This window comes from Lampris incognitus, chromosome 2 (genome assembly GCF_029633865.1).
Source record: "Lampris incognitus isolate fLamInc1 chromosome 2, fLamInc1.hap2, whole genome shotgun sequence".
Taxonomy (NCBI): domain Eukaryota; kingdom Metazoa; phylum Chordata; class Actinopteri; order Lampriformes; family Lampridae; genus Lampris; species Lampris incognitus.
Window position 1 is genome coordinate 26398793 of NC_079212.1, and position 15408 is coordinate 26414200.

Here is a 15408-nt window from a genome sequence, read left to right on the forward strand (position 1 = left end):
ACCAGCTATGTTATATGGTTTGGAGACAGTGGCACTGACGAAAAGACAGGAGGCGGAGCTGGAGGTGGCAGAGTTGAAGATGCTAAGATTTTCACTGGGAGTAACGAAGAAGGACAGGATTAGGAACGATTATATTAGAGGGACCGCTCAGGTTGGACGGTTTGGAGACAAAGCAAGAGAGGCAAGATTGAGATGGCTTGGACATGTGTGGAGGAGAGATGCTGAGTATATTGGGAGAAGGATGCTGAATATGGAGCTGCCAGGGAAGAGGAGAAGAGGAAGGCCAAAGAGGAGGTTTATGGATGTAGTGAGGGAAGACATGCAGGTGGCTGGTGTGACAGAGGAAGACGCAGAAGACAGGAAGAAATGGAAAGGGATGATCCGCTGTGGCGACCCCTAACGGGAGCAGCCGAAAGTAGTAGTAGTAGTTTCATTACAGTTTATGTTCATACTCCAAGTCAGTTAGTGGCGGTAGTACGCCCTTTCGAGGTTTGCCAACCGCTGTAACCAACGCTGGAGAAGGAGGAAGTCGCAGAAGAAGAAGCATTTCACGGATTTGGCCCTCATCGGCACCCGTAGTACACATAAAGTCAGCTGACTGGGAGTAGGTTTCGAGGAAGCCGTTAACTACAACAACCAATCTACTAAAATTGTAATTTACCAGCATTTACGACTGTCGATAATGGAGTCGACACTCGAACAGCATCTTGATGATACGTAAGTCATTAGCACACTGCGATTTACATGTATACTCAGTCTGTGACTGTAAAGACAATTCTTGTATTTCTGTTGGTGTCTCTGGCAGCATGAAGAATTCAGCGATTGTAGGTGTACTCTGCACTGATCAACAAGGACACAACCTGGGATGTGAGATACCGCTTCTTTGTACATTAACACAAACTTAGCTTCTTTCTGTAGCCTGTATGTAGATTTTTCTCTGAATCACTGGGAGGAGGAAGTCAACTTGGGTCCAGTTGGTTGTTTAAGATCACATAGAATTAGAGTAACGCTCAGCAAGTTGAGACATTTCAAATATGTCACATTGCACTTCAATTTCTCTCCGCTCGTAACCGTGGCTGGATTACCGAACGGGCTTGTACCGGACATAGGCCCAAGAGCCCCAAGGGGTCAGGGGGCAACTAAACCAGAGCCTCTGTGTACAGTCACTGTTATTTTGCCAGAGTGAAGGCTTCATTCGTTTGTCTCAATGACAGCTTGCTGGCACTGTTTCTTTCTTTCTTTTTTTTCTTTTTTTTTATTTAGGTTATGACTTTGTTAATATTAAAGATAGTTCAAACTGATCATATGTGTGGTTGAGAGGGGTGCATTATGTCAATGTGATGTTTGCTTTAATTGAGTGAGTGTACCTGTGGGGAGGTGGGTGGGAGGTTTGGATAAAATAATCTATGCCCTGGGGCCCAATATTTTATAATCTGTCAATACTCAGAACCTTAATGTACGTGTCAAGGAAACGGGTGGCAGTCCCCATCTGAGGTATCTTTTTATTTCAAGGGAAACTTGGCATGAACAGGCCTGAGGTGGAATTTGGACACAAACCAGAGTAAAAAAGGAGAACTTTGAAGAGGGTGAAACTTTTTGCCGTTTGGGAGAACATTATTTGAATAAATAGATGAAGATGCAGTATTCTTGTAAAGAGATGTGCCTTTTAAAGTGTATATGCATGGGTGCATCAACAGCAATGGGACAAGAAATGTATAGAAATTTACAGACACGTATTTTAGATATACATATGCAAGAAATGGGGATGTGAAATAGTCACCTTTTAAGTGACTTATTTTGTGTATACCACTGTATTGGTCACCTTATTCTCCCACCATGAGTTTGCATATCTGAAAAACGAATAGAAAATATTAAAAAATAAATATTTATCACGATTTCTCACAGATTTACAAGAGGATCTAGCTTATATACATACATATATGTAAATATGTATTATTTGGTGTTATAGATGAAGTAACATAAAACAAGTGGGTGTAAAAGTACAAAAGTGAATTGGTTGTATTTGGGCCTATACAAAATATGTGCAGTTCATGTGCATTATGTACAGTTCATGTGCATATGTATAATATGTAAAGTAACATGTCAAGCATGTGTGGATGTGCACAGCTCACTATCAACTGATAAAATGCACATATATAGGTAACATTTGTTTAGTCACAGATCCAGACAAACAATTAATTATTGGCAATTACAGATGGAAGTAGTACACTGTACATCCAGAGATGGAGGATTATATGCTTGGCCCAGTAGTTTGTTCATATCCGTGCTCTATGTACAGGGATATGTACAAGTATAGCTATGTACAAATTGTACTAGCTAGATAGATAAGAAGATAGTAGGACTGGAAATCGGCAGGTACCTCCATATTTGATATTGCAACAATATTTAGTTCTAATTCAAGACAAATTGTGATTTTTCAAATATTCTATATTTGTAAGTTGATATTAGGGTTTTTTTTAAAGGCTCTATCGCCTCTTATCTACAATAAAATGTGACAACTGCAGTAATCCAAATAAAAATGTGTAACAAAATGCATTTAGTTAAAGATCCATGTGTTCTGGAAGCTCAAACATGAGGGTGCTTCCCTTAGTAAACATCAAAACAAACAATTCCAATCAAGACATTCAGAGATCTGTAAATCATTACATAGGACGTCTTCACAAATATAAAAATTGTCGTGACTTGGTGTCGCCATTTTGCACTGAATAGAATTTTCTTTTCACCCCTAGTAGATGGGTAGCTCTACTAGGGGTGTATGGGGGTTTCCGTTTCGAAAGAAATTTTGTCTTTGTTGTTAAAAAGTATTTTCCATAATTGTACTGTAATGCTGGTTTTCTTTATGCTACATTAGGCCGTGGCTCCCTTTCTGATGAGCATGGAGGTGTAGTGTCAGTTCTGGCCAAACAAGCAGCAGCCCTCACCAGAGACCCTACAGACAACCCTACCGTGTGCCTGGAGTCAGACTCAGGGTGAGCAGCTGATGGAGAGGGGCTTTGTCTGGTGGAAGTGTCAGCTTTCTTTCCTTTATTGATGTTCATCTCTGAGCTCTTGGCTCCAAACTCTCTTAGTGTACTCTCGAGGTTAGCCTGTAAGGCAGTGCTATTCAATTGTGTGCCTTGGAGGTCTGTGTGTATGCAGGTTTTCTTTCCACCCAAACACTACACCTGCTGATCTTACTGATTTAACACAATTACAACCAGAAAGGAGGACTAATCAGTGAAATCATTTGATGCAATGTTGGGTTTGAACAAAAACCTGAATACACACAGACCTCCATGGCACATAATTGAACACCTCTGCTATAAAGGTAAATTAATGTAATTCCAGCAATTGCATTCAAATGAATGTAATTGCTGGACTGTGCTGCCACCCTGTGGCTACTGAAAACATGTCCTGACATGCTTAAAATTGTTTTATTTACTTATTACCTCTAGTAATGAGAAACGACTCATTTAACAGTGATTCAAGTCATTTATCATTTGTATGAAGTGCCAAATCCACTCCCTTATTCAATTGACCTGTCATGATTTACAGCTTTCTAAATACTTTTAAGACTATAGCTCATCAAGATGTAAACAGTTGATTCAAAGGCTTTCAACCCAGTTGATGAGATTATCAAATATCCAATCAAACTGTTGCAGTTCTGCAAAGCTCAACTGTTGCTGCTTTTTTATTCTGTTTTGTTGTTGTTTAGTTACTATTTTTGCTGCAGTGCTGAGGAGCTGAAACTCAAGAATTTTACTCTCTCGTACTTATAATGAGACGTAACAAATAAAGAATCTTGAATCTTGTTGAGGTATATGTGAAGTTCTGTTGATATGGAATGAAAAACTGAAAAATGGTTCTGCCAATTAATGTATATGATGTTTCAGCTAAGCATTTATGATGTTGAATATGTTATGATGTACTCATCTACTTGGTGTTTATCAGTACAATGCGGCTTTATTTTTATTTTTTGCTTTGGACTGTCTTATATAACACTATCATAACACAAACTTTATTTTCTGTTTTTTTTCCCTACAGAAATATTTTAATAAGGTCACACGGAACCATCACAATGGCTGTTCACAAGATGACATCATGAAGGCAACATGATTGAAGTGTCTTCTTGTACAGTAATTTATACAGACACGTGCAGACAAACATAAACACTGTCGCACTTTGAGAAGGATGTGACATCTGGCTTCCGTGTTTCCTCCGAGAAATGTCACATTTTTGCGACCAGTCCAAACATTTTAGTGTGTTTTGAACTATTAGGACTAGTGATTCTCTGCATAAATACTGTCTCTCTCTCTTACCGAGTGTGATCTAAATCTCGGCTGATTTTTCGCCTCATAAATATAACACGATTTGACTGAAATATGAATGGAATTTACTAAATATAACTTTGTATAAGTTGCTTCCATCCTTTTCTGCAGTGCTGTCATTTTTTTCCCTTTAACATTTTTTTTCTCTTACTTACTGTTGTAGCCTGTTCATGCTATATTCAATGGTGCAAGATAGACGGCTACAATCTAACCTTCCCTGATAAACTTTTAACTTGGCTTGGTGTTAAGATGCCCTCTTTCGTGTTAAGCATTTGTTATTTTGTCCTCTGCTCAACATGCCTGGTTAAAGAGTATTTCCTCTTTTGGAAACATCCACCGGTTAACTGGTAATGACACTTTTAAAGCACCCACCAGTTGCCATTTATCTAGTTCATTTGATTTTCAGTGAACGTGTTGCAGTAAAAAAAAAAACTTATATTATAGCCTTGATTTGCCGGTATACAGCTGTGCTATATCTTTTTGTGATGATTTGATCATTGAATACGAGAAATAAAGAAATTAAAAAAAAGTCATGGGTCAATGGGTCATGGTGTGGTAATCTTGGGTGATAAGCTTATACACTGTGTTGTTGATGTTGATGTTTTGGTCGCAGGTTTTTTGTGTGTTTGGTGTTTTCTCTCTCCGCCACTGGACGAGGGCTCTGCTACGTCTCAGTCACGTGCTCCGCCTTGTGAAAGCTGCGCTCGCTGCGGCCGAGACGCGATTCACTGGAATTTGCCCGTAGTGGGGAAGTTATGCACGAGCATCCCGGAGAGGAGGCGAGGGAGCGAAGAGAAAAAGGGGACCTGACAATAAGTATTTCTAAGCCATGCATCTTAAAAGTGACATCTGCGCCTACTATTAAAAGGATGACGAGCGTACCTTTTTAGGACACAACCGCCCCCCCCCCTCTCCACCCTCCACCCCCACCCCCACCAACCCCTGCACAGTTAAAAACATCCCAGTACCTGTTTTCAGAACCACTAATTGAATTCGCAGCGAAAGCGAGCCGACGGCGCTGCCGCGTTTCAGGTACGTACTATTCATTTGTTCTTACGCCAATTAAGGAGCAGCCGGCATGGTTTCTTCAGCTCTGAAAATGTGCTTGTTCTGAGTCGTATAAATGTGTCTGATGGGAGAAAGGACAAAAAAATCAAGATTATTTTTTATGGGATTCATATTTATGGATGATTTACTCTTTTTTTGTGAACGGAATTGCCCCCCCCCCCACTATGTTCATAGTAAGCTACACGGTCGTTGTATTTGTGACGTGATGAAGCAACGTGAGAACTTATAAAGTTTTACACTAGTGTAAAACTTGCAACGTTGTGCTCCATCTTTCAGGTGGCAGCCATTCAACATTCACAGCGAGCGCTGATTTGCCTTTCTCTTGACTGCTCGCCTCTCTGTGACCTGAGCGGTTTCTTGCATTTTCTGTCCCCCAGCAGCCGTGTTGAGTGAGGGGCAACGATGTCGCATGCCTGTGGACTGAAGATAGCCACTGGGCCACAGCTTTACACAGTAGGAACCCTCCTCTCTTCACATTACTCTGGTGCATGCTGGCTCCATTCTCTGCTCAGGGATAACAGACTAAGCCAAGCTTCCAACTAAATACCACGTACTTTACAACCTAATCTCACAATTCCTCATGACTAATGTGAGCTATTATTCCTTTTTTTCTCAGTGGCCATGCCGATTCGAGAGTATGAATGGCCAAGGTCTATACCCCCATGGGTTTTAAAGCAATGGATATTCAAGCTGATTTTCCTGTTGTCCATATTTGCCTCAGCCAAAGGCTGCTTGAAGTATGCGGCTGGCCACTTGCAAATAGACAGTCAGAAAATAGGCAGATGTTAATTACAATTAGGGATTGTGTGCTTGTGTCAGACACTACTTGTCCGGCTGGGGGATAGTCCTGCAGCTTCTTCCCATGTTTTTCAGGTGTCTCCCTCCTTTTAACGTTTGTTTTTGCACATTTGCACATGAGAGCAGTGAACACGTTGAGATGTGGAGTAGGCAGTAAAACTGTCTTTCTGACCTTAATGACTCATAATGTTATCCTCCAGATACTACTGGGATAGTACCTGGCTACTACTTTGAAATTGTGCCAGAGTACTATAACCGCTTCACAATAACACAACAACAACTCGCTAAGAACTTTGCGAGGAAAAATATATCAGACTATCAAATTTCCTGTTGGCCTTTCATGATAAATTCGAGGCCAAGAGCAGATCGGCTTGGAGTCGGAGATCTGTGCAGAGAAGACGTGAGTCAGTGTTAAAAACATATGCAGGGGATTAAAAACCGTGTACCTCTTAAATGGTCCAAGTTATTTAGAAAAAAAAATCTCCATTAAAAAATACACCGGCATTGAGTGGTAACTACATACCCCTTCGGTAAAGTATGTTGTCATTGGTGTGCAAGGTTGCTTGTCCCTGTATTATTTAGTAGGTTTCATGCTAAAAATGTTGAGTTCGGAACAGACACCAAAGCAGTGTGAAAATGAGTGAAATTACTTACTTTATATGTGTGTACTCTTCACCATGCATATACACTATTGCCCTGGGTTAGCATGATGGTTTCAGGGAACACCCATTTTTATAGGACACATTAAATGTCAAATGTCAAAATTAAATGTCAAAACTGACTGGGATGTATTATTTTACCAAACGCCATACTGGTCACCATGCCATACATACTGGTGTCCCAGTGAAGGCTAGAGGGGTGTGGGAGTGCGATGTCACCGTTCAAGCCGTTTCCATCTTATTGCTAATTTTGCAAACTGTGTTTAAACGGGAACTATTGAAGCATCAGACTAAAATTGCCAACTATTACCTTACACTTACTCGTGTTATTTGTTTGCTTTTAGAGGATTTATCGGCTCTTATTGACAAATCATTCACAGAGGTGGACGTAGTCGAAAACGTTTTAATATTGAGTTGCTGACTAGCAAATGGGAGTTTATAGGACACGGCCAAACGAGGGTATTTTCTTACTGCAAATGGGTGAGCTCCAGATGTGTTTTAACACCGGCAAACTGCATGACATATTGGCTCTGGTCTCTGCTTCAGACCGCACTGGTAGGATGCTGGAGCTCAGTCAGAGGAGCCCGTTAACCCTGACCATGTAATCCGTGTCCTCTTTAGAGACCCACTTAGCAGCAGCTAAATTTTTTGAAAACATGCTCCCACCCCCAAAATCTGCAAAAACTAAAACCTAAAGATATCAAGAGCATTGTGCAGTTTGTGGGTTTCTGACATCCAGCTGGAACGTCCTTGAACCACAATGAATTTTAATTGCACATTAAAAGGACTACACTATTAAATATATCTTATCTGCCCCTTAATCTGTCAAAGCACCTTTTGACACTCTGAAATTCAGAGACTGTGTGCAAACGATGGTGTTAGTTCTCCAACCTGTTCATCCAATATACCTGTAAACACCCACAAATAAAGGAGATGGCCTTCCCTCTTCGTCAATGTGTCACTTCACATTTAAACTGAAGACTGGATGGAGTCAAAACTTGTGTGTTTACCTCTCCAAGTAATTACAGAGAGCTCTCTTGAGTGAGAGTCAAATGACTACGATTACGGGCCCCTCACAGCTCACAGATAAGAATAAAAAAACAGTCATTTATGAGCTCAGTCAGTTTATGTACACACTGTACCAATACATCAGCAATAATATGAAAATAGCAATTTTTTTTATCTCTGGGTATATATCTTATTTATTCGCATATCACTTTGTCGGTTATTTATAAGCATATGCATCTTATGTTCCACCATTGTGCATTACGACTTTTTTCCATTTATATGTGCAATTCTCCTGTGCAGTAATACTGTCATTGTGCAATTAGCCCAATTTACAGTGGAGAATTTAAGTAGAATGCTATTATTTTGCAGTGCAATATTTTTTAATATAATGCTGCACACCATGTGTGTATTACCATTGCAGGGTCATATTTGTATAATGTCAAAGGTGCATATAGTATATATAGTTTATATATTTTTTATCATTTATCATTTATCATTTATCAATCACTTAATCTTTTCCACTATTTTCCGTGAGCTGCTGTAACATGTGAATTTGCCCCGGTGGGGATCAATAAAGTTTATCTTATCTTATCTTATCTTATCTTATCTTATCTTATCTTATCTTATCTTATCTTATCTTATCTTATCTTATCTTATCTTATCTTATCTTATCTTATCTTATCTTATCTTATCTTATCTTATCTTATCTTATCTTATCTTATCTTATCTTATCATGTGTTGTCTTGTGTTATATCTTATGTTAAAATGCATTAATTTCTCTGCAGCCCAGGTTTCAGGGGTTAATGTTTGAGCATGCATGCAGCCGCAGTGTTTTTTTTATGTTTTAGATTTGATATTCCAATGCTCACTTTGCAGTTGGTAATCATTGTTCACTTCTTGTTACAGGTGTAAGGCTAACCTCGAGGCAGCCATAGATTCATGTCCCAGTCAACACACTCGAGGATGGCAATCAGGAAATAGGACATTTGAAATTTTCCTTCCATCTCCAGAGCCATCAGCAATGCTACCAAAAGAGCATAACAGGTAAGTAGAAATTTGTGCTGGTGACTTTTGATGTCCTTAAAAGAGTAAGTGCGCACTTGGATATGTTTTATGAGAGAAAAACTGAATAATATGCCTTCGTTTCAGTGGAAGTCATAAGTAGCAGACATCTTGACATCTCTGTGTCAATATAATTTTATTTACATTTTTTGTAATAAATCTGCCACACCAACATTGCGCCTCTTTGCTGTAAAGTGTGCATTCCTGAATGCTTACATGTCCAATGACTGTTGTCTGCAGACATGTCACACATGCCAATTACTGCCCCTACTAGAGATACACTCTGATCCCATTGCCTGTGGGAATAGTGGTATATTGATAGACCATTTTTTTATTTATGATCATAGACAGTGAGATTGAATTGTATGTAAGAAACATAACATGACGTTTTTGCTGACTAAATTCATAACACACTAACCCTGATCTCCATTGTCCGGTAACACAGAACCCTGAATTTAGAGTGAGTGTGTGTGTGTGTGTGTGTGTGTGTGTGTGTGTGTGTGTGTGTGTGTGTGTGTGTGTGTGTGTGTGTGTGTGTGTGTGTGTGTGTGTGTGAGTGAGTGAGTGCATACAGGCATTTATTTGTGTGATGAAAGGGAAGCAGGAAATGCTAACCACAGAGAGCAAACAATACATAGTAAAGTTTCACCCTGATCTTTACTCTTCAGTGGGTTTTTCAGGAGACCTATTGCTATGAAGGAGAACACCACCATGTTACAACTCTGAAATATGTTTAAGTTATATGCCTTAGAAGAATTTGACTCATTTGAAATATAAGACAGAAAGATTCCCAGGCCCCTGTGAAACAATCGGTCATCCGTCTCGAGGGTTTAAGGATAGGGGGTGCCATATGTTGTTGGTTACTATATTTACCTTGTTTTAGACAATGTGAGGTGAATGTAAAACCCTCTGAGGATATAACTGTGGGCTTTACCAATACCCTTGACTTGATCCAAACTAAAGGAGACTAGGCTGTCCTACAGGCTTACCTCCTCTCTCTCTCTCTAGCCCCCCCCCCCTCTAGCCTGCCCTCTCTCTCTCTAGCCTCCTCTCTCTCTCTAGCGCCCTCTCTCTCGCGTTCTCTCTCTCTACCCTCCCCCCTCTCTCTCAAGCCCCCTCTCTCTCTTTCTCTAGCCTCCCCTTTCTCTAGCCCCTCCCCCCACCCCAGCTCCCCCTCTCTCTGGTTGTAGGCTGTATTATCAACATTGCCATTGAGCTATTGGTTCACTGATGCTGACATAGGCAACCTGCACCTGAGTATCTCACTGAACTTGCAGTACTGTCTAGTGTTATGTGGTATCGAATGTCGTCTTGTGAAATAATGGCCCAAATGTGTTTAGCTGACATAAGTATATAGCTTTGGATGGGGCATTTAGTCTATTGTGTTACTTGAACAAATTCTTTCAGAAGGCAATTTACCGAATCTTCCAATCTTTGAGCTGATTTCACGTTATTGCCAATTGCCACCATCAAACTCATAATATTTACACTCATTAGTGCTAAAATGGCTCTTGCCGCCATCTAAGACACAATAACAGTATACATGTGATATTTTTTGAGCTTAACAACAGCATAACTTGTACAGCAAACCATGTCAAGTGGCATGACACATCCTTTGTCATGTCACCTCACAAAACGGTTTTGTTTGTTTGCTGGTTTTGCAAGCTACAAGGTGGAGAAAATTGCAGCCTTGTTTTTATAACAAGCATACATTGAAGTATTTGGGACGCCGGTTCAGGGCAGTTGTTTATTCTCTGAAATCCACTTCTGTTTTCAATTAGGTGTGTGCTGCCTTTGTCAAAGTTGTCTCATAAATCTTGCTTTCAAACTGGAGGAAGGAGTGCACATTTGAAAGGTATCCTCAGAGGTATATAGGGTGCTTTTGCTTAAGGGAAATTCTTTTTCTTCTTCTATGTATTCTTATCGGTGTGTCATACCACTGAAGGTTGTATGTAGGTCAAATAAGGATATGTATTTTGGAAAGAATTAGGGATTTGCCAAATAGGCTCATTATCTGAGTCCAACCCTCACGTGAGTCCAAAAAAAATGAATGTGAAGAAGAGAGAGAGAGAGAGAGAGCGAGAGAGAGAGAGAGAGAGAGAGAGAGAGAGAGAGAGAGAGAGAGAGAGAGAGAGAGAGAGAGAGAGAGAGAGAGAGAGAGAGAGAGAGAGAGAGAGAGAGAGAGAGAGAGAGAGAGAGAGAGAGAGAGACGGGGGGCAGGGGGCAAGAGAATGCTTAGGTGAAGGTTTGCAATAATGTGGTGCTAATACTTCACTGCAAGGTGCTGATCTCCAGCCCCCCTTTACCAAAACCCTCAGACCCACCACACATTCACAAATATGCACTCAAACACATTCTGGGGACAACTTGTGAACAGCACATGGGAGGAAATGCCTTCCCTGCAGTACACTGGCCCGATTCATACCCCTTTTAATCCGCTCCATGGTCTCTGCTTAATTTGGTACTGGCTTCTTATAGATGTCTAAGTCAGATTGAGATGAAGGACATGGTCTATAGCACAGAACAACAGACAACTGGCAAGTTTATAGAGGCACAATAGAGAGCTGTGACAAAGTTCAGGCACTTAGGTGAAAGGACACAAATGAGCAATCAATCAATCAAGCTTTATTAACACTGCTCATTTCAGACATTGAAATGCAAAGTAATAATGCACTTCACATGAGAACACATAAAAGATAAAAAGAAATTTACATAGAATAATATATATATATATATATTTCTATGCATATTATATATACATATGCATATTTCATTCTATGCAGAGTGTATGTATATATGTGTATATATGTATATATGTGTATATATATATATATATATATATATATATATATATATATATATATATATAATCCAGTGAGTCAAGTAAATTCTTTATGAGACAGTCAAGCCTGTTTCATGCCATAAGCAATCATCAGCTGTCAATTGACAATTGACAGCTGATGATATATACACACACACACACACACACACACATATATGTATAAACTTTATTAAAAGAAACACTCAATGGTAAGGAAAGTGCTCAACTAATAAGGAGCAAAATAATCCAGTGAGTCAAGTAAATTCTTTATGAGACAGTACAAGCCTGTGATCATCAGCTGTTAATCAGACTGACAGCTGATGATTGCTTATGGCATGAAACAGGCTTGACTGTCTCATAAAGAATTTACTTGACTCACTGGATTATATATCTCTATCTATCTATCTATCTATCTATCTATCTATCTATCTATCTATCTATCTATCTATCTATCTATCTATCTATCTATCTATCTATCTATCTATCTATCTATCTATCTATCTATCTATCTATCTATCTATCTATCTATCTATCTGTGTGTGTGTGTATATATACATAAATGTGGTATTGGCTGCCCCCCGTATAAGTCCTGAGTTTGAGCTTTGATGGCCTGATGGGAGGCAGATTATACCCACATTTCCTGCTGTAGGTCTCCTCACTAATGACTGATGCCGTAGCCCTTGAATCAACCTCAACTTAATGTCCCGTCCCCTCACATTGACTGTGGCATAATAGGGCTCGGGTGGTTCCTCACCCGTTTCCACCCCAAACATGTTGTAGGAACACTGTGCCTCCTCATCTGCTTCTTCTAGTGATGTGTGGTTGAATTGACAGCTGATGATTGCTTATGGCATGAAAGAGGCTTGTACTGTCTCATAGAGAATTTACTTGACTACCTGGATTATTTTGCTCTTTATTTGTTGAGCACTTCCCCTACCGTTGAGTGTTTCTTTCAACAAAGTTATATGTATATACACACACATGTATATTGATATTCCACTCCTCATTTGTTGAGCACTTTTATCAACACCATTGACAGTTTCCGGGAAAAAACTTATATTTGTTAAAGTATTAAAAAAAATTCTTGCATCTGTATTGATGTGTATATATATATATATATATATATATCAACACAGATACAGGAAAAAATATTTTAATGCATAGCAGTACAGGCCCGTTTCATGCATCTCACAGCTGATGAGTGCGAGACGCACGAAACAGGCCTGTACTGCTATGCATTAAAATCTTTTTTCCTGTATCTGTGTTGATATTCCACTCCTCATTAGGCGAGCACTCAACACCACTGACAGTTTCGGAAAAAAAACGCTATATATATATATATATATATATATATATATATATATATATATATATATATATATATATATATATATATTCTGCTAAAATCCTTACACTGGTTACCAGTAACTTAGAGAATTGATTTCAAAATACTGCTGTTGGTCTATAAATCACTTTGTGGCTCTGGGTCCAAATATATCTCTGACTTGCTTGTGTCATATGAACCTTCTAGGACCCTTAGGTCATCTGGGGATGGCCTATTGGCTGTCCCAAGAGATGGCCTATTGGCTGTCCCCAAAAAAAAACGCTGCCTCACCACAAAACATGGTGAGGCAGCGTTTTTTTATCATGCTACACAGACCTGGAATAACCTCACAGATGATATCAGGCAAGCTCTGACCCACTTTTAAATCAAAGTTATAAACGTTCCTATTTTGTACTGCTTACCATAATCTGTAACATCTTTTAGCTAAATAGCCTTTAGCTTAACTAGTTTAGTTTTAAGTCTTTTATCCTTTGTATTTTTTTGTTGGTACTTTTGCACTTTTTAAAATTTTTAATTGTAAAAATTGTATACCTTTTACCTTTGTAATGTTGTCACTCTGTATAGCACTTTGAATTGCCCTAGTGTATGAAATGTGCTGTACAAATAAAATTGCCTTACTTTGCCTTGTCTTGGCTTGCCTTGCCTTGTCTTGCTTTGCCTTGCCTTAGCTGGACCTATGTGAAACAGGGTTCCAGACTAACGTTTCCACTGGTAGCCCTGGTGCTGCTAACTTTCTCAGTTGGTCGCACCAGCCCATGATTTGTTCAAACCTTTCACCTTTCTTTTTGTACAGCATGATATTAATCACCTTCACTACACGTTTGTCGTGAGGGTGAACTGGGAATGTCTGACGGAGGCCCCTGTCCGTGAGGTCTTCAACTCCCACCGCCAGAAGAAGTTCTCATGTATCCTGAGGAAGGCTGGGGACATGAAGTCTGAGTGGGTCATGTTCAAAGCCTCTATTGCAGATGCAGCAGGTAGGAGCTGTGATCATAAGGTCATCGGTGCCTGTCGAGGTGGCAACCTAAGAACCCGCTGGTGGACACTGGCGGTGAGGGAGGCTGTCAGGCTGAAGAAGGAGGCCTTTTGGGCTTGGTTGGCCCAGGGGTCTCCTGAAACAGCAGACAGGTACCAGGAAGCCAGAAGGCCTGCGACTTCAGCGGTCGTGGAAGCAAAAACTCAGCTGTGGGAGGAGTTTGGTGAGGCTATGGAGGATGACTTTTGGTTGGCCTCAAGGAAGTTCTGGCAAACCATCCACCAACTCAGGAAGGGGAATCAGGGCGTGACTCAGGCTGTGTTCAGCCGGGGAGGGGAACTGCTGACCTGGACTGGGGATGTTGTCAGGCAGTGGAAAGAACACTTTGAGGAGCTTCTAAACCCAGCTAACATGTCCTCAGTGGAGGAGGTAGAGTCTGAAGACTCAGAGGAAGCCCCACTCATATCCCTGGCAGAGGTCTCTCAGGTAGTTAAGAAGCTCCCCAATGGCAAGGTGCCAAGTGTGGATGAGATTCGCCCTGAGATGCTGAGGGTTCTGGACATTGTTGGGCTGTCTTGGCTGACACACCTCTTCAGTGTCGCATGGAGATCAGGGACAGTACCTGTGGAGTGGCAGACTGGGGTTGTGGTTCCCATGTTTAAAAAAGGGGACTGGAGGGTGTGCTCCAATTATCGGGGCATCACACTGCTCAGCTTCCCTGGGAAAGTCTACTCTAGGTGCTGGAAAGGAGGCTTCAACCGATTGTTGAACCTCGGATCCAGGTGGAACAAAGAGGATTCTGTCCTGGCCATGGAGCAACAAACCAACTCTTTACCCTTGCGGAAGTGCTGAGGGAGGTATGGGAGTTTGACCAGCTAGTCTACATGTGTTTTGTGGACTTGGACAAGGCTTACGACCGTGTATCCCGGGGCCCTCTGTGGGGGGTACTGCAGGAGTATGGGGTACCAGGGCAGTTGCAACAAGTCATCCGCTCCTTGTATAATCAAAGTGAGAGCTGGGTGTCGGACTCCACCAATGTTGTCCCTTGTCTCAGATTCTGTTTGTGATATTCATGGACAGGATCTCAAGGCGCAGCCAAGGTGAGGAGTGTGTTCGTTTTGGGAACCTCAGAATGGCATCTCTGCTCTTTGCAGATGATGTGGTTTTGTTGGCTTCATCAGAATGCGACCTCCAGCGTGCACTGGGGTGGTTTGCAGCTGAGTGTGAAATGGCTGGGATGAGAGTCAGCACCTCCAAGTCTGAGGCCATGGCTCTCTACTGGAAAATGGTGGATTGCTCCCTCGGGTTGGAGATTAGTTGTTGCCTCAAGTGAAGGATTTCAA

At 40.8% G+C, this 15408-nt stretch overlaps 2 protein-coding genes across 2 annotated transcripts in view; both read left to right on the plus strand.

Annotated features, from left to right (window-relative positions):
- The first annotated feature begins 584 nt into the window (after positions 1-584).
- lamtor5 (late endosomal/lysosomal adaptor, MAPK and MTOR activator 5) lies at positions 585-4852 on the plus strand. The gene is made up of 4 exons (XM_056274601.1): positions 585-717; positions 806-867; positions 2873-2990; positions 4045-4852. Exons 1-4 carry the CDS (start codon positions 683-685, stop codon positions 4103-4105), a joined length of 276 nt encoding a protein of 91 aa, XP_056130576.1. The 5' UTR covers positions 585-682; the 3' UTR covers positions 4106-4852.
- Positions 4853-5079: 227 nt separating this feature from the next.
- slc16a4 (solute carrier family 16 member 4) overlaps positions 5080-15408 on the plus strand; it is a 32513-nt gene continuing 22184 nt past the window's right edge. Inside the window, exons 1-3 of the mRNA XM_056274906.1 lie at positions 5080-5360; positions 5774-5849; positions 8768-8905. Of these exons, the coding sequence (XP_056130881.1) occupies positions 8883-8905 (23 nt within the window). The 5' untranslated portion in view covers positions 5080-5360; positions 5774-5849; positions 8768-8882. The remainder of the gene's footprint in view (positions 5361-5773; positions 5850-8767; positions 8906-15408) is intronic.